At 58.4% G+C, this 18604-nt stretch overlaps 6 protein-coding genes across 6 annotated transcripts; 3 read left to right on the forward strand and 3 right to left on the reverse strand.

Moving 5' to 3' along the window:
• Positions 1 to 743: 743 nt before the first annotated feature.
• MAM_04529 (Zn(2)-C6 fungal-type DNA-binding domain protein) lies at positions 744 to 2963 on the forward strand (the record flags this gene model as incomplete). Its single annotated transcript, XM_040823327.1, has 2 exons — positions 744 to 1888; positions 1946 to 2963. 2 exons carry the CDS (start codon positions 744 to 746, stop codon positions 2961 to 2963), a joined length of 2163 nt encoding a protein of 720 aa, XP_040678580.1.
• Positions 2964 to 3384: 421 nt separating this feature from the next.
• MAM_04530 (uncharacterized protein) lies at positions 3385 to 3972 on the forward strand (the record flags this gene model as incomplete). Its single annotated transcript, XM_040823328.1, has 1 exon — positions 3385 to 3972. One exon carries the CDS (start codon positions 3385 to 3387, stop codon positions 3970 to 3972), a length of 588 nt encoding a protein of 195 aa, XP_040678581.1.
• Positions 3973 to 4454: 482 nt separating this feature from the next.
• Positions 4455 to 5174, reverse strand: MAM_04531 (Methyltransferase type 11; the record flags this gene model as incomplete). Its single annotated transcript, XM_040823329.1, has 1 exon — positions 4455 to 5174. The coding sequence occupies one exon, from the start codon at positions 5172 to 5174 to the stop codon at positions 4455 to 4457; it is 720 nt and encodes a 239-aa protein (XP_040678582.1).
• A 1673-nt stretch (positions 5175 to 6847) lies between these two features.
• On the forward strand, positions 6848 to 7267 carry MAM_04532 (uncharacterized protein; the record flags this gene model as incomplete). Its single annotated transcript, XM_040823330.1, has 1 exon — positions 6848 to 7267. The coding sequence occupies one exon, from the start codon at positions 6848 to 6850 to the stop codon at positions 7265 to 7267; it is 420 nt and encodes a 139-aa protein (XP_040678583.1).
• Positions 7268 to 8348: 1081 nt separating this feature from the next.
• On the reverse strand, positions 8349 to 10581 carry MAM_04533 (C2H2 type zinc finger containing protein; the record flags this gene model as incomplete). Its single annotated transcript, XM_040823331.1, has 2 exons — positions 8349 to 9981; positions 10064 to 10581. The coding sequence occupies 2 exons, from the start codon at positions 10579 to 10581 to the stop codon at positions 8349 to 8351; spliced, it is 2151 nt and encodes a 716-aa protein (XP_040678584.1).
• A 5840-nt stretch (positions 10582 to 16421) lies between these two features.
• MAM_04534 (uncharacterized protein) lies at positions 16422 to 18229 on the reverse strand (the record flags this gene model as incomplete). Its single annotated transcript, XM_040823332.1, has 2 exons — positions 16422 to 17465; positions 17528 to 18229. 2 exons carry the CDS (start codon positions 18227 to 18229, stop codon positions 16422 to 16424), a joined length of 1746 nt encoding a protein of 581 aa, XP_040678585.1.
• Positions 18230 to 18604: the final 375 nt, after the last annotated feature.

Raw genomic sequence — 18604 nt, forward strand, 5'->3', positions numbered from 1 at the left:
GACGATGAAGTGGGCCGGGCTGGCAGTTGTGGCGATCAAGGGCCTGGGAGCAATATAAAGCTATGCCCAAATGATATGATGATGACGACGAGAGAAACGGCACCGTCGTGAAGCGAGGCACTCGATGAATTGCACCTGAAAACGGGTCATCGTCGGCTCTACAACAAGCGGTCCACGCGCATTGTGCATTATACGACACAAATAGAATATAATCACTGACTCACTCGGGTCCGTGCTAAGCGAATAGCCAATGCGAGACAGAAGATATCCCATTACTATCAGCTCAGCTGCTCATGACGCCCCGAGCACCGCGAAAGTCGTGATACGCTGCCACCAGGATACAGTCTCCGAAGATGACAGTCTTGACATGTATCTCCTTGGTCGCAGAAGAGAGGTCGCAGAAGAGACAGAGACACCTCTGGCGAGCAAAACGCGCTCTCTTTCTGTTCAAGCGTCTCTTGGGGACATCAATAGCATTACGAGAGGGCAAAGCAGCAAAGAAAGGGTTGCACGTCTGGCTCGACGTGGCAAAGGCCGAGTCGGACGCGGCTCAGGGACAGACGCATGCACACGTGATCTGACACGTGGCCAACACCAATTTTCAAGCCCTGTGCCGGCTTCACCTCGCTTCAAGCCATCAAGATCCGGAAATCCGCCGACAATCAGCCATCGCGACCTTTTAGCAGTCGCGTGCGTCCAGCTCTAACCGTGCCTTTGCCGGCCGGCCCTGTGCTCTGCCCAACATGACAGATTCTCCACCTCCATCACCATCGCAGCATGCGACTGCCCATGCCTACGCCAGCAATGGCCTCGAGATCCTCCAAGCCGCCAGCGACGCTGCGCAGGCCATTCAAAACCCTCAAGCTCTTCAAGATGCGGCAGCCGCAGCGGCAGCGGCAGCCGAAGCATCCCAGGTGTCCCAGCAACCCCAGGCCGCGGGCATGCCGGGGCTTGCTCAGGGTCCCGACATGACGCAGCAGCATCTTGTCGCCGGCCCAAGAGGATCCATGCGTGATCCGACCATCAATCCGAAGTTGACGCGGCTCAGAAGGGCGTGCGACATGTGCAGCATGCGCAAGGTGAAATGTGACGACAGCAATATTCCCTGCCGGCCCTGCCGCGAGCTGGGTGTCGAATGTACATACGAACGAGAGACCAAGAGACGTGGCCCTCCGAACAAGCATGCTGAAGCTGCAAAGGCAGCCAAGCGGCAGCGACTGGAGGTGGCCGCTGCTGGCTTCCCCCCGGCGTCCCCGTCGCCTCAGAATGCCGCCAAGACGCTGATGGACATTTCGTCGGATGGTATACTAGATGCCGAGTCCATCGCGCCGATGCCCGTGCTGGAGCTCCTCGTGGACGATTTCTTCACGTATATCCATCCCTTGGCGCCCTTCCCCCACGAGCCCACCTTTCGACAGTCGTTTGCCAACCGCGAAGACCGAACGCGGCCCGAGTTTCTGGGCCTGCTGGCAAGCATGGTTGGTGCTCTGGTCGCGTCCTTTCCCAGGAGTGCAAGGGAGCATCTCAAGGCGCAGCACAGCACGCATCTGTTTCCCAAGGCCTTGGTTCTCGTGGAGAAGTGTCGCGACATTGCGCTTCTGACACGCGGCAGCAAATGGATCTTGAAACAGCCCAAGACGTTGGACGACGCCTGCACGAGCTATTTTCTCGGTTTGGCCGGGGCTTATACGCTGCAGTGGAATCCAGCACGCCATTTCCTGGCAGAGACGCTGATTTTGATACGGGAACTGGGATTTGTGCGGCCAAAGCACGCCGGGGATTTGCCAACCTTTGGCACGGACCCGTACTCGACCGAGCCGCTGCCGTTTAATCACGTCAAGGACCAGATCGGGAAACGTCTGTTCTGGTGCCTCCTGCTGGGTATTAGGTCCGTTGACGCGCCGAAATGCCTTTCAAGTCGTGGGTGAATAGCTAATGTTTGTAGGTCCATGACCCAGTTGGGCATAAGCGGCACGGACCTGGTCATCGCGCCGTCTACGCCGAGCTTGCCTTATCCCGCGTATCCCGAGAACGTCGATGACATCTGCGTCCTGGCGAACGAGATTATCCATCAGGCCGAGGGGACCGTCACGCTGCTAACAGGATTCCGGTTCGGCATTGACATTTACACGACAATGAATGGCGTGGTGAGCCTGGAGCTTGCGTATGGCATGAACACGCTGCCTTGGGCGGACCAGCGGATCCTGCTACGAGACGGCCTGATGGCCGCAAAGGGCATCATCGACAACCTTCCGCCAGAGCTACAGCTGTCCACGCAAGGGGAAGACGCGAACTCGCTGGCGACGCTGGACGAATCGGGCTTGCAATACGTACCGCCGGTGTGGCCCAACGCACAGCCGTCCCACGACGTGCGCAACGTCATCAAGACGCAGCCTGCCCAGCGGCGTCGCTTGCAGTACGAGATCCAAAAGGCGAACATCTTCATGTCTCAACTGGCGACGCGGTCCTACTTTGTAGAGCTGTACTTTAACCTCCGCGACGTACACGTGGCCGACGAGGAAAGCAATGCCGTGGAGGCTCCGGGCGCGGACGAGCAAGGAATGCAAGAGGCAGACGACAAGGAGATTTTTGCTCTCATGGCCGCAGAGCGGGAGTTGATCGTCCAGAACCTTCTCGAGGTGCTGGGGTCCATCTCGCAGCGGAACATGGAGCCCAACGGGCTGTCGCTCATCAACAAGATCCGCCAGGTTGCGTCGACGCTGATGAACGACTCGCCGGACCGCAAAGGGCCGGTGGCGATCAAGTCGGAAGAGGCGCTCTCTCAGCTGATTGACATCCTGATCAAGCTGGAGAAGACGGGCCCCGCCGCGGCGAGTCGCGCGAGCGATCCGAACCACATGACGGCAGAGGATGAGGAGGACGAGCTGAGGCACTGGGCCGACTTGAGGGAGTATCAACTGAGATTTGCGGCGAGTGGCGGCTTTGGAGGGGTGGGCATCTGATGCATCTGGCCAAGAGTATGACCTCCTTTTTATTTTTCCTCCACCTGTTTTTTTAATATTTAAAAAAGAAGAAGAAGAAAACAACTTGGGGCTCGGAATGGGGCCCCCAAAGTGTGCTGTCCAGTGAACAGCACCCGAGGGAGGGTCTCTGGGTCGACGACCAAATTCACTCACCACACGGGGAGCGTGGAGCAGAATGGAAATGTACAACAAGAAAGCATGGCCGCTAAGGCTACTCATGTAATGATATGTACTATACCTACAGAATACCACTTGTCAAACCTGCATCTCCATTCCCATTTCCATCCGCATCCCCGTCCCCGTCCCCGTCCCCGTCCCCGTCCCCATCTCGTCGTACTCGTCGTCTGGGGCATCCAGCGCCAGGCATATCCGTTCCTAGCGCCACGCCAAAGCTCCGCAGATGAGGGCCGCGCAGGACAAGCATCTGCAGGGTATCAGCGAGGCCGCCTCGTCCACTCTTGTCACGGCAGGAGGGGGGCAAAAGAACGCACGCCAGCGAGGACAGCAAGATGACGAGCAAGACGGCCGCGCTCCACGAAGGCTCAGCCGAGGCGGCGAGGGCGCAGGCCAGCACGGCGAGACAGGCAACGGTTGCGGCGGTGAGGCAGAAATGGCAGGCCATGGACACGAGCAGCGGCCCGAGGGACTTGCCGAAGACGCCGAGGCGGTTGCATATGATGCTCGCTACGTCGAAGACGAAGGCTACGAGGGCCTGGGGCGCGCGCACGGCGGGCTGGTCAGCTCTGGGCTCTCTGCGGTCTCGGCTTCTGCTGCCTGGCCTGGCCTGGTCTGGCCTGGCGGCACGCTACGCACCACGGGGAACGTCAGCAGCAGGACGTGGGTGCAGACGGCGGACGCGGCGCCGGGGCGGCACGCGCGGTCCGTCTTGGTCCACCAGGCGTCGACGCCTACGATGACGCCGGGGACGAGCACGGAGATGCGGCGCACGCAGTTGTACGCGCTGACGAGGCGGTTGCGGACGGCGTGATCGCGGCCGTGGTCATCCCCGCGCGAGGACGGGAGCGAGGTCGAGGTCGAGGTCGTGGACGGCGGGGACGTGACGGACGACGGGGGCGACGTGACGGGCGTGTTGGAGACGGTTGTGTCGACTGTGCCCGTCGATGACATGACGAGCGAGTTGGGCGTGGTGCTTGGGGTTGTTGATTTTGTATTTTTTTTTCCTATTTTTTTTCTTTTTTTTCTTTCTGATTTTTTCTTCGTGCCGGCTTCGGCGGGCTTGGTGGGCGTCGTGATGCGAGATGGACGGATGGATAAATGCAGGACCGAGCCGAGAGAGATGCCGCCGAGCGCTTTGGAGGCAATCCGTGGCGGTTGCCACGCCGGCTCGGTTTGCCTCGTTCCTTGCCCCCTTGCACACTCTACTCTGGCATGGGAGCCTTTTGTGCGCCGCGCGTGCCACCGGGCTGGACGCACACGCTTTGGTGTACGGATTCTCCCTCACGACGGACGTCAAGCTCGCACGCCGGATCGATCGGCCTTGAGGCCTCGCGCGCGCCAGCACATGACTGCGCCGACGGTCCAGACGTCCACGGCGGCAAAGTTCCTCCTCAGGCTCTCGGCAAACACGTCCTCGGCGTCACGCTCGTTGCTGAAGATGCCTGCGCGGTTGTAAAACGCCATGATGGATGCCGCGAGCCAGCTCATCCTGTTCCTGAGCGGCAAGACGGTCGCGCCGACAAACACCCCGTCGTCGGCGAGGTGCCGCCTCGCCACGTCAAAGACGCCGATTTTGCGCCCGGGCGGCCCGGACAGACAGTGCAGCAGGTAGAAGGCGCTGATGGAGTCGAACTTGCGGTCCTGCGCGAGCGGCAGCGGCATCGTGGCGTCGGCCACGATGGTCTTGACCGTCGTCAGGCGCCCGTCGCTCGACGCTGCCGACCGCAGCACTCGCCGCCGGCTGGCTCGGAGAGGCGTGGGGTTGAGGTCCACGAGCGTCATCTCCTCGCACGGGCACGACGCCGACTTGAGGGCCGTCGACGGGAAGTAGCCTGTTCCCACGCCCATGTCGAGGTGCCGCCTGCCCAGGGCGCTGGTGAAGAGCGGGAGGAGCGTGCTCCGGGTCGAGCACTTCCAGAGGAGCTTGTTGGCGAGCCAGAGCACGGCCACGTCGTAGATGGAGAGGAATAGCGCCGTGTAGACTGCTGTTTCTGCGCTGGGCCTGTGTGCCATTGTCGCGATGCTTGCCCTGGTCTTGGGCGGGAACTGTGCTCTGGGACGAGATGAAAACCACAAGGAGGACTGGCGAGATCTGGTGGGCCGGGGAGGACCGGTCTCGAGTACGGAGTAACTACTCCCTCGGGGATGCGGATGGATGGCACTTTATCATGGTACGGCGAGCCTGTCGTTTGTCCGGCCCAGGCCGTCATCCGAGCCGCGTCGCGTCATCCGATGACGCACGACCAAAAAGGAGAGCATCCCGAAAAAAAGAGTCCTGTCCTCGACGCGGCCCAGGCCACTGCATCTGAGGAGGGCCGAGGGGTGCTGGATGGGGAGAAAGGGGCATAGCAGATACTCCTTGGGGTCCGCTCGTCCCATGCGCAAATTAAATCCGACATCATGCACTACAGACATGGGCACACGACGACGATACAACCTCGCGGAACCAAACTCGCAGCCCTCACGCCATCCCCCGTCCGCCAGGAATGCCCGAACTTGTGTACGACCACCACCTGTGTTGTGTTGCTTCTGGGAACCACTCCAGCAAGAACTGTTGCTCACTTCCCCGCTGACACGTAGTGCAGCACCGCGGCTCGCTTTCCCTCCCGCGTTTCCGCCGAGCATCCGTGTGCCGTACCGCGGGATCCGAACACGTACCACGACGAGCATGGAGCCGCCGGTGAGCATGTGTCTTTCATCCTTCCCTTCTTCTCATCTACGTCGAGCAGAATCATGATGGCTCGAGTTCGTTGCGCCATCTTTTACACTCGACGGGCGACACTACCCCTGGAACGAGGTCAACACAGCCTCAACCACATGACTCGCTGCAACGCCCAAATGTTGCAGCTATCACGATACCCTTGTAAGCCATTCACGGGGCCGAGCACCAAGGGACAGCGGCCCACCAAAGGGACGAGGCATTTTGCAAACCCTTGATGCTTCGGTCATCTGGGCTATGACTACACCAACAGTCATCTTGTGTATATCGCCCTCGTAGGTCGGGTCCTTCAGACTGAGGAACCCAGGGCCCTCAGACCATACGAGATTATATGTGAATCGAGGCTGCTACTCCCGGCCATAATCTGGTGACCAGCCCTTGTTACGAAAATGGCGTGACAGGCGCCGCATTTCGGATCATGAGAAATTGACAACGTCTTGGGAAGATTCTTGCGCCGTAGCACAGCACGTCTTGACATTTACGTCCTCGTGCAGCAGTCTCGTCACACATCAGCCATGTTTACCACAAAGAGCCACAACCGAGTTAAAGCGACTAGATGGCCACTACCCTCGATTCGCCGTGTCAGAAAAAGCCCCCAACCGCAAATTGTCGATTGCCCCATTCGGGAATTCGCAAAGACAAGGCGGGTCTACTTCCAACGAAGCCCATTGGCCATCGTCCAGCCGTCATGCGGGCCCGGCCGGGATGCCAAGGCCGTCGTCCCCACGGACCCCCCGCCCAGCAGACGCAAGTCGACGCCAAACCTGCTCCGAGCCCTCGGTGCCTGCAAACCGTAGGGGGGAAAATCGTCCCCGGCAGACCAGACGGGTCGTTCGACAACGGGGCTGCAGGGCCGAAGCAGAAGCAACCTCTGCAAACATCACCGAGATAGCACCCGTCTCCGCGACTTGAACCCGTGCCATCCCCGCCAAAGAGAACCATAGCCTGGGCGCCGTGACCCGTCACCATGTCCACCGGCATGAGGGCAGGGCAGCTCGCCTCGGGGCGAGGTCCGAAACACGCTCAAGCTCACGACGGTGCCGCGGCCGCCGGCGGCGCTCGGGCCGCGAGAGATCGCGGTGCGCGTCATCAGCGCGTCCATCAACCCAGCCGACTACGAGGTGTCGGCGCTGGGACTCTGCGCGCGGGCCATCGTGTCGTTCCCCAAGACGGCCGGCATGGACCTCAGCGGCGAGGTGGTAGCCACGGGCGCCGACGTGCGGGACGCACAGGCGGGCGAGCGCGTCATGGCGCGCTGTCCGAGTACGTCGTGGTCCCGCGCGCCGTGGACCCGGACGTGGCGGCGGCCGTGGGCACCGCCCGCCTCCCGGCCTACCAGAGCGTCAGGCCGTACGTCAAGCCCGGCGGCCGCGTCTTCAGCCTTTGACGACGCCCTGGCCGCCTTTGAGCACTTGCAGACGGGCTCGGTGGCTGCGTATCAATGTTGAAGAGTGGGTAAATTGTGTCTGTTACTCAACTTGGCTGGACATGGTATGAGCTCGAGCCCTTGTACGAATACCACTGGTGGTCGGATTGACCGAGATGACGGCTCCGGTCCCAGCTATCATGGCCAGGCATGGGCATCAAGTCACGCCCATGTGTAGATACCATGGTCGTCGGATCGATCCCAGCCATGACAGCCAGGTACGCCCAGAACTCACCCCAGGCCCCGTGTTGCCATGTCCCTTGACACTGTCGCCCCCAGTGAGTGAGTGGCATGAAGCCTCGCAGGAGCTGCAAGCCAGGGGCCCGCCACACGTGGGGATATCTAGCCATGTCAGAATGGGTGACGCGATGCAGACGCGGCCCGTCACTCGCATCACCACAGCGCAGTATGTCAAGTCGTCATTCACATTGAGGCTAATCCTAACCCGTCATCCAATCATCCATCCATAAGAAAAGAAAGTCGTGAGTCAAAACGCCGGCATCCCAAGCAAGCAAATATGCGCAGAGCCCGTCCCAACACTTCACAAACCCATCCGAGTTGATATCAAACATCAGGGTATCACAATCAAACGCTTATCCGTCCCGAAAGAAAGGTGCAGCTGGTCATGAGCTACCAAGGCGAGACAAACGCCACAACGTCCAACAATCTGTTCATCCACCTCATAACGTGAGTCGTCGATATCTTCGTCTAAGGGCTATCCTAGTCTCTTCGCCAATCGTGTATTACGGCCGCCTTTCAACTGACCATCTCATACGGCCCGTGGGGTGTCTCATGACGTCATGATTCGATTCCAAGTTGCAAATTCAAAGGGCAAAAAACCACGTTTTGTGTCAGAAACTCGCCGACAACAAACCGCAACGTGTATGTTCCAAAGCGAAGCAAGGCGTATCGACAAGAAACAAAGTCATAAAACGGGGGACAAGTCTGGCGGGAAATAGTAGACAAGTCTGGGAGCCGAAAGGGAGGGGGGTCAAAGGTTCACTGGGACTTATTCTGCGAATAAGAGTGAGAATTTGCTTCTCTAATAGGCTGTCGCTGTCGTCCCCTCGCTCGTCGCGACAGCCACAAGCGCCTCCAAGCGCCTGAGCGAGTCGGGGTTTCCTTTCCCATCCTGTTGCTGGGGTTGAGCTGGCTGTTCCCTGCCGGGAAAACCGCCAAAACCAGTGAAGTTCGGGTGAACCATACGATCAACATGGGCACCGCGGGGATCCTGCAACACGAGCTCGCCGGGTGGATGCAGCGGGACACCCGGTCTGTGGTACCAGCCGTGCCTCTTATTCTCCCTCGCTGTTGCGATCGATGGCGCCGACATGGTATGCTGGTGGAGAGGTCGACCACTGTGCACAGAAGATGGAAACTGTCGGGAAGGCGGCGTCTGGTCCTCGAACCGAACGCTCGGCTGACTGGTTTGCGTCTGAACGCGCTCAGCCTGGGCTTGGACAGCCCTATTGGCCTCCGAAGCCCAACTTCCGGCACCATCACGAGGGGGCGTCTTGTGGCTTATATCTAGACGATTCAACCCGCGTTGCAGGCTGGCATCGTACATGTTCAAATTGCGGCGTTCGTCTGGCTGAATTGTCTCACCCACTCCAGGCTGGAAAGGTCGTCGATATGCCGCCTCCGAGTCAATGGCCATGGCCGAAGGGCCAGGCTGCTGGCGCTGCGGAGGCGGCGGCGGAGGCGGCGGCGGCGGCGTTGGATGTCGGCGTGGAAGCGGATCGAACGACTCAATGCCGGGGAGCCGCAAGGACGACTGAGCGTTTGAGGGCTTTGCGATGGGTGGAGGAGGATTCGGTCCCACGTTCTGATTGACTCCTGCTAGTTGGTTCGACTGAGGTTGCGGCGGCTGGTTGCCGTAATTTCGGTTGTCCGGGTGCCATGTGCGACGCCTCCACGCCTCGTCGCCGTTGCTCGAGACAGAGTCTCGCCGGGTGGACCACCCGGACGCTGACGACGTTGGAGACGGAACTAGATTGGAAGCGGCGGGTGAAAAAGCCGACGGATGCGAACTGTTCAGGTGGCCAGCACTGAACAACGGACGAGCGGGCGCTGACTGAAAGGGGTTTGCGGTGGATGGCACACTCAGCCTTCGGCCTGGCGTTCGGTTTCCGGAGCTATACAGGCTTTGGGAGCGTGTGTGGGATGTCGTAGGCGAGGGCATTCCGGACACCCACCTCGGGCTGCTCTGCGCAGTCGAGAAGGTAGCAGACGTCGGAGCGCTGTAATCGCCCGGAGAGGGAGGTCGGTATGAGAAAGTGCTGTCTGCATTGCTTCGGTACGATTCAAGCGACATCCGAGTCCGAGGATCAGCAGCCATCACGAGGGGCGGTGGTCGCCTCCTCGCATCCGCCTGAAGACCATAGCCAGAGCCAACAGAGCTGATACTGGCAATGCTGGACGTGGACAGGCTCTTGGAGTGGCCGCGGACAGGTCCGCCCGCGCTGCCGCTTGTGGATGCTCTTGCTCTGTTGCCGGCTTGCCGTACTCTCTCTGTGGTTCGCATTTGCCGTTGGAAGCGCGACCCCGTTGCCGCGAGTGAGTCCATGGGAATATCCTCATTTACATGGACAGTCTGGGCATGCTGTCTCAGGTTATCGAGTCGTGAGAAGCGGCGAGAGCAATGACACTGAAATGGTCGTTCCCCAGTGTGTTTTCTGTGAAGCGTGGTTAGCACCTGCACGGCCATGATGACCCTCGGGCCTTGCCAAGAATCCTCGTAATGATGGCGACACGAACCTAATGTGTCGAGCCAGGTGTTCACTCCGAGTGAAACTTAGGTTGCATGGTGGGTAGTCGGTACAATAAAAGCGTTGCGACTTTTTCTTTTTATTTGACTTTGAGCCGTCGCCACCTACGCTGTCCCCATCAGAAACCGTGCCGTCGTCGGCGCCGACGCCAGTCTCTCCGTCGGAATCATCCATGTCCACGTCTATGGAATCTCGTCTGGATGACTTGGTAGAATGCTGCGGGCTTTCGCGGCGCGGCATGCCGTCTGGCGACTCAGATGCCGGTCCGGCGGGAGGGAACGGGGCGCTGGGCAGTGGCTTCGGATCGGCGGCAGCCGGGTTGAATGTCGATCGAGTGGGCGTCTTGGAGTCGTCGGGCACCGCACGAGACGGTTGTGGTTGGGGCGGATGTTGTGATGCCGTACTCGGCCGCGGCGTGACGGAAGAGGAAGAGGATGTCGTCACGGGCTCCTCCTTGATGGACTCGCCCAGCAGCGACGAGTTCACCGGTCGGAAGGCACCTGCCATGATGGCGAGGTGCTTGCTTATGGCGTGGCCGTCGAAGTTGTCAGGAGTTGGACGGATGTCGTCGGGGAGAGGGCAGGATGAGAAGCGGGCCAGAGAAGGTTCGTGACGCTGAGCGAGGTACGGAGCACGGGAGCGTCAGTCCATGGGTGGAAGGAAGGGAGGTCAAGGTGAAAGTTGAGTGGAGGGTCGCCCAGGGGATGGAGGGTATTGTTAAGCGGCCGTCTGACCGTGGACCGTGGACCGTGGACAGTGGGTGAGGCTGAAGGAGCCCGGCGGAGCAGGGGGAGGGGGCGACGAGGCGAGGCGGCAGGGGGGGCGGGCGGGCCACAGGACTCACTGGCAGGAAACTGATGGGGGGAATGCGGTCCGGCCTTTCTAGTTTCTAGCACGGGGTACGGGGTACTCAGCAAGTATCCAGTGGGGTCTGCGCCGGCGCCGCCCGTGGAGCTTACTGTAGAATGTCTCGTCTCGCCTGCTCTCTCTCCCCCGCCCCTCTCTCTGTGTCTCTGTGTTTCGGACGAAAGCGTGCGATTCGCAGCGGGATGCCGGATGGTGCGGACTTGACGAGCATCGAGGTCTGAAGTCTAAACGTCGACGCCGCGCCGACCAAGAGGGAGCATGCATGCGCGCTTGGTGGTTGAGGAAAGCTTATCACGATTGCAAAGTAAAAATACCATCCAACCCAGGCAACCCAGGCCGGCCGTTGGCGCGGTCCACGACAGGACAGCATCGCATCGGTCAGTGTCGGTACCTGCCGGGCGGTTCTCCGTAGGCCATCTTGACTGTCCAAAACAAATCGATACCTTGCGGCGGCTTGCGACGGGGCTTGCTCGAGCCAAGCCACCGCGCTTGCCCTTCGCTGCGCAAGCATGACAGACAGGCAGAGAATGAAGCCCATCCATGAAACAAGAGGTCAATGACCTTGCTGACGGCCCTGACTGGACAATGGTCATGGTGTGGATTGCGGCCTTTGTGGGGGGAGTGTATGTCGTATGTCCCGCGCTTCTCTTCTGTTGCCGTGCGGGCTACTGGCGCGGTGCCTGCAGGTACCACGTCGGCACAATAGGGCAGGTCGAGGATGAAGATGCAATACGGAGCATGATCCAGGAACACTGCCCGTACGACGAGCGAGCTTGACGAGAACGCCAACTGCGCAAGGAGAGTCGCAATACGCAGCGCACCGAGTACGGGGTAGGGGGGGTGGCCGTCAGCCTGGCTCGGGCCATGTCTCGAATCTCCTCGCTAGCCAGGACCCAACGTCCAGGGCCGCGTGGCAGGAGGACGAACGGCCGGCGCCTCTGGAGTCTGGAGGGCCAGAACTGGGCTGTTTGCGGAACGTTGCCTGGTGCGAAGGCCGCCAGCAAACCCGACCTCCTCGGAACGACCACGGCTGGTCATGAGGCACGGCGACAGGGGCATGGGTGGGAACAGGTGGAGGGACACAACCACACCCAGAATTCATTCGACCGTGAGCAAGGCACATCATGGCCACCTTGGACCGGCATGAGCAAGAGGCACCACCCATCAGGCGAGGGAGAGAGAGGGAGGCAGGCGCCCGGTGGACGCAAGCTTTGACAGCCAGCAGAGTCGGGCCCGGCGCCCGAGCCTTCTGTGTGGGCGATGAAAAGGAACGGGGCCCATGGTTCCTCGTGGTGTGCGGCCGGAAAAGTCTCGACGATTCTTCGCCATCTCGTTGCTTTTCCCGCCTCTGACGACGGATGTGGTTGTGGTACGATAACTAACGGGAAAACTCCCACATGTGCCGGGTCGTCCTTGGGGCCATACCATGTCTTTGCCTTTTGGTGGAGTCCAGATCCAGCCAGCCTTGGACCTTGACACACACTTTGGTAGGGAGCTCAGCTAACCAACCAACCCAACCACCTTGACTGCATGGCAAAGAAACGAAGCTACTAGTCAAAAGGTAAAAGCAGGGAGCTGCCAGTGATGGTGACAGCGTCCTGCAACGCCTGGACTTGTGTGCTACCTCAGCAGACGTGCTGTGCTGCGCTGTGCTGCGCTGTGCAGTAACTACTATACCAAGAAGTACTCCGTACTTGGGCACCTCCTGTTCGACCAAGTCCCCCCAGCCTCGTGGGAAAAGCGTTGCGTCACCTGAATCTACTTGGTACCAACAAGTTAGTACTAGTAGTAGTGAAAAAAGTACGGAGTACGGAGCAAACCTCCCCGGCGGCGTCTTCAGCGGCCCCTGGAAGCATTCACCCCCTCGTGGTGACGCTTTGGCCAACCCGCGCATCTAAATGGCAACGCAAGACATTTGCTGAACCAAACACCGAGACTGCCTCCAAAGATGATGTGAGACGCTCGCAGCTCGTACCCAGGTCCTGGGACAAGGCTTCCTTGCGTGGTGACTTGGCGGCTCAGCCGACTCACTCGAAACGTGATGAGTGAGCCAGCTTGCCTCTCCATGATTTGGTGGTCGAGGTGGTTGGCGCCACCCAAGTGGTGCATTGTTCTCCGCAATGCCTAGTTACATCTCGTCAGCAACCCTGGCTGGTGGTCGACGAGTACCAAGCACGGCCCATACTCCGGCGTCCGTACTCCGTGTATCCACCGGCAACACAAATCTCGGGCTTCGGGATAGAGAAGCGACCTACAGGAGCTCGTTGTCCAGCAGCTTTCACCAGGCCTCCATGGCCCTGGGCCTCCCTGACCCGATGGAAAGTGGCAAGCTGCTGGCCCCAAGGCCGAGGCCGAGGCTGGGAGTTCCTGGCCGGCTGGCCGGGCGACATTCTGCACCATGCAGCACTCGGCCATGGCCCATGTTCGGCATTTGTTGTCATGCTCGACAATGTACTCCGTATCTCAGCCAAAGTCCATCGCTGCTCCGCAAAGAACGTCCGTTGGACCTGCGCAAGGTACAGACGAGACGTAAGGTACAGGTCATCCACCCATCCACCCATCCACCCATCCATCATCTTGGCGCGGGCGGGGTCCAGGCACACGGCGCCCAGCCAAGGCATCAATCCGTTGCTGGATGGTTTTGGGGATGCTGCACCTCCCAATCAAGTGACCAGTCATCACCGTTGGGCCTGCCAGTGCTTACGACTTCCAGAGGCAGTTCCTCACTTGTCCACGGGAGTGCCGGAAGTTTTTGTCGCCACGCTACACTCACTGGTTGCAAGCGGTGTGCCGATAGAGTTGGCCGATTGCTTCCGGACGACATGGCATGCTGAAATAGAATCCGATCGGGCTGTTGATTAGGCTCGCCATGAGACCCGCTTGCTTTTGCTCGATATTGTCCTTGGCGGCTCCGGTTCATCCTTATACGTTACTATCTGTCGCTAATGCCAGAGGCGAACTCCTCCTGTATCGTGGCAGTGGCATCCAGATCGACGGGCCACGAATCTATGCAACAAGCTAGTTAGTGCTAATTAATGTCCCCAACGGCACCGCCACGGCGCGCAGAGGTCGGCGCCATCCAAGCATCAAGCATCTGCGGGGTGGCAACCTCTTGCCTGGTCCACACTCTGTGCTACGACGTACATCGTTTCTTATTTGTCCACTGCTAGTTTTGTGTACGCCCTCATCCCCCCTCACACGAGGGATGACGGTCCAACGAAACGATGTGCCTCGCATCGTAGTGGATCTGTGGTGCTTCCTTCTCCTGATGGCTTCTGCAACAAGTACTGCGTAGATTGCCCAGCCCTCCATTCAACTCAAACTCACCAATTCGCCTTGTTTGAATCGTCAAGTGCCAGGATTCACGCTCGCATGAGGCCACTAAGAGTTCAGTGACCATCTATGTCAGAAGCTGTAGACGACACGTTGGACACGAAAGCTGAGACAGGAAATACACTGAGGGCAGTTGTTAGACCCCCGACGTCCTGGCTCAGATCACTGAATGTCAGACGTTTTCGGAATCAAGACTAGCCTTCCAGAGGCGTTAACAGTACACCCATATGCGCCATGCACACCTCAAGGACAATTGAAATCATGGCAAGAAGAAAGCGTGGCAAAGTACGGAGTAGAGTGCACCCACATGCCCGTCAAGCTGTCAGAAACCTGACCTTGCCCGGTTAGGATGTCGCACCTGAGTGGAAGCCATGGAGGGTTCAGCCATCGAGACGGGAAGGTTCAGCCTTCTGAACGATACAGAGCCGCATGATTATTAACAACGGCATTAGGGTTAAATCACAGACGGAGTCAGTTCTCTGATGGTGTCAGGACCCAGGAATGCACACCATTATCGAGGTACTTGCCCCGGCCATGCACTCCGTCAATCTCATGATGGGGTCGCGAACTGACGACCGATAGCGGGGCGGCCAACATGCAGAAGTCAAAGCGGATGGCTGGCTGATTGTGCTCCGTGCATAACTGACAAGTTAGGCTGAGGAACCAGTCGGCAACGTCGCCTGGAGCCATGTGGAGATGGCTGCCGATCAAGAGAATCGATGCGTATCCATGACGTGCCTGGACCTGGTGGCGGGGACACCAGGGGAGACTGACTTCAGTGGTTTCGCCCTTGATCGTTTGGTTTCAGCGGGATTCACGATGCCCAAGAGGGAGTATGCGAGACAACATACAGGGCCACGAGCTGTCGGTAACTTGTCTTGTTGAATCGGTAGCAGGCCCCTCTGTGGTCATTCACAGAACGCGGGCCAGCCTGTGTGCAGACCGTGATGGTAACTGATGAATTGTCCCCTGCTGTCCCGCAGCAGGAGGATGTGGAGAGTTGGTTCATGTACTCTGTAATAAAAGTGCTCTTTCTTGCTGGACTGAGCACGAGGATCAGCTGGCGTTGAGGAGCGTCGAAATTTGGACCTGGAGCCATCGTTCGGAATCGGTCACGATGATGACCAAGTGGCCCCGTGTAGACGTTCGCATTGTTATCGCAGAACCGGACAAAAACAAGGCGGCCACGGGCAGACCGACTCTGTTGGATCCGACCAATGACGAAGGGGAGCACAAACTTGCAATAAACGACAAGGCGAAGAAAAAAAAATAGTACGGAGTATGGATGTGGCGAATATCCGGACGTTCACTTGTGCTGTCAGTCGGAGGTTCGAGGGAAGGAGCGACGAGGGTCCCGCCGGCCACCTTCATGCGTCTGCTACTCGCCTGCGTGAATCGTGACATAAAACGACTCGTCAACTGCTCCGAGACTTGCCGCCACCCGACTTCACCACAAACCACCGTAACTTTTCTCGCTCCAGACGCAATTGCTATGTCACTTCACCTTACACACCAAGGCCTCCAACATCAGAATTACATTTCCATCCGAGCTTGAGCCCATGCGTCCCATCCATTACGCTAGTTAGGCCCTGCCATGCCTCCACCTCGGTCTGCAAGATCAGGCCCATGTCACAGAGACGTGGGAGGCATCTATTTTGTCGCTGAGGATAATGGGCCAGAGCAGGCGGAATGGTGGGCAGTGTGCATGCTGCATGTAAATGTGGTGATACGTCGTGCGATGCCATCCCGGTTGAAGCCACTGGTAGGCTGGGTAACTGTCTGCCATGGAAAAGATGATGTTGCAGTCTCCAGGATCATGGGCAAGGTTGAGACATGTATCGGTGTTTCATCCAATGCCATATTGCACCTGTGCTCGCATTCATTACACTTGCCTATGTCTCGGCTAGTTAGAGTACAGTCGAGCATGGAAGGATATGTATTTGCCAGTACACTACGGACTACTCATACTACGTAATCAAAACGCAAGTCGTCACAGACGGGGGATTTATACGCGTCCCATTCGCAACTTCGCCATCTCCATGAGTTAAATAGCACCTACTCCGTACTCTTCAATGTCAACGCACCAGGACCAGCCCAACCATGCTCACACAGCCATGGCGCCATGGCATGTCACCATTTGGACGCTTTCAAACATCCAACATGCTTCTCACCCGTTGTGGCTCCGCGCTGACACTCAATGTCGTTGACGTACTATTCGACCTGTGTGCCGACGAGGGTCTCTGCGTCTCCGATTCTCTCCTCTGCCTGTCTTGGTATGGCGGCGGCGGCCCGTCCTCCATGAGCTCAGTTGCTCTCCTGGCTCGTTCCATGGCCAGTTCTTGGCTAGGGAACAAGACGGTCCCAGCGCTTTGCATGAGCCTCTCTGCGTGCCGCCGACTGTCCTTACCCATGTAGGGGTTGGCCAACGGATCGTCGGTAACCGACGTTGTTGTACCGAGTATGTGAACACCAGCTCTGTCGACCCGCGGGTTGTGAGGGTTGTCTCTAAGACTGCTGAGCTCGAAAGTGTCGCCATTGATGGCAGACCGTTCAGCTTCTAGACGAACATCTCTTTCAGCGTCGTTCTCGACTCGTCGGCCGATTCCACGCTCGCCCACTTCGTTGACATTTTGGTTAATCTTGTCTCTCATGGTGCGGAGGTGTTCACCGCGGACACGTCTCCACCACGCTGGTTTATGGACTACGCCGAGTTCACGATCCACAGTCTCTCCGCGCTCCCTTCGTTGTCTGATGAGTTCCTTGTCCTCGTTGGGTGTGGCGTATGCGTACACGATCTGAATGTAGATGATGAGCAGAGACGGGCCATAGCCCCAAGCCATGATGATGGGCACGCTTCCGTCTTCCTTGACGAGGGAAAAGTCCCAAATGAATGATATCACTGTTTGGTAAGCGATCAATGCAAGCACCAAGGGTATGGTGAGAACGAATCGGAGAGGTACGGCTTGCACGAGTCCATAAGCACGGCCGAATATGCCACGGTGACGAGGCCTGTAGTACCGGATCGAATGTGTCAGGGAGAACATAATTGTGAGCCAGCAGACGACAAGACAAAACGCCCCAACCTTGAACCGCACACTCGTGGCGGTGGGAATGGCCACGGCCCTTGTCTGCTCGACTGAGTGTTGTGACCTGGCGAAGTTCCAGCTTCTGGGAACAACCATGAAGAAGTTCTAGAGTGAGAATTAGCGAGTGCACATGTAAAGACTTGACAGATACAGCACGCAACACTCACCATCCAAAACCAAAAGTAGAACCACAACGGCAGCCAAAACTCGACCTTGGCCCGTCCATCATCCTCACGATACACAAAAGGGTTCGGATCTACGTACTGCCTCTCGAGCCAGCTGCCCCAGTGTCGCACAGACTCCCATACCAGTGCGGCGGTCCCCATGCACATGAGAAACCAGAAGAAGACACAGAGGATAATGGGCAGATCCTGGAGGTAGTATCGTTCGATTTCCACACCGGAAAAGAGACTGATGATGGCACAAGCAGAGACAAGACATGCCCAATACCATTGCCATCTTCGACCGATGGGGTAGAAACGTCTTGTCGCGCGGAGATACAATGCGCCATGCTTGGCCAGTGCAACGAGAGTGAGGACGATGGCAAGACCGTACAGAACACCAAGAGCAATGCCGACGTAGCCGCGTTTACCTATGGGATTGACGGAGCTGTAGCATGTTGTTGCGTTGACAAAGCTGCCATTGGCCTGGACCAAGACTGGTGTGTAGGGCGCAAATACCATATAACAATTCGAGGCGTTGGACAAGGTATTGTTGCCCGGGTAGAATGTGTAGTTGTTGTTGCCTAGGGCCGTGGTGTTGAAATGAACATTGCCAATGACGGTATCACTACTGTTGGCGCCCGGGGGGAAGCTCGAGTCTCGTCGGAACAGAAGGTCGCGGGCGTCGAAGACGTCGAAATGGATCATGTTGAAGAGTTTCTGCTACAGTTGGAAGGGATGCGAAGTGGACGGCGCGAGGACGCGGCGAGCCTGCGACGCAGTTGTCGGACCGCGCTCACGCACCCTTTGAAGAACCAGACGGCGTCTGCTGGATGCCCTCTCAGAGACTTGTGATTGCTAGCCGAGTATCGAAGCATTCGCGCGTCGAAGTCGGGTTTCTTAAAGCGTGTCGCAATACCGACGAGGACAAGGACAGTTTGCCGCCCAGCAACAACAACAAGACGAGCCGGGAGCAAAGCAACGGGTGCCGAAAGAGTGCAGACGAACCGAGCCGAAAAAAAAGGTTGACATTTGGAAGATGCCGAAGCAGTCTATAGCATCGCGATTTCTTCGACTACGGAA

The sequence above is a fragment of the Metarhizium album genome (genome assembly GCF_000804445.1).
Source record: "Metarhizium album ARSEF 1941 chromosome Unknown scaffold_10, whole genome shotgun sequence".
Classification (NCBI taxonomy): Eukaryota; Fungi; Ascomycota; class Sordariomycetes; order Hypocreales; family Clavicipitaceae; genus Metarhizium; species Metarhizium album.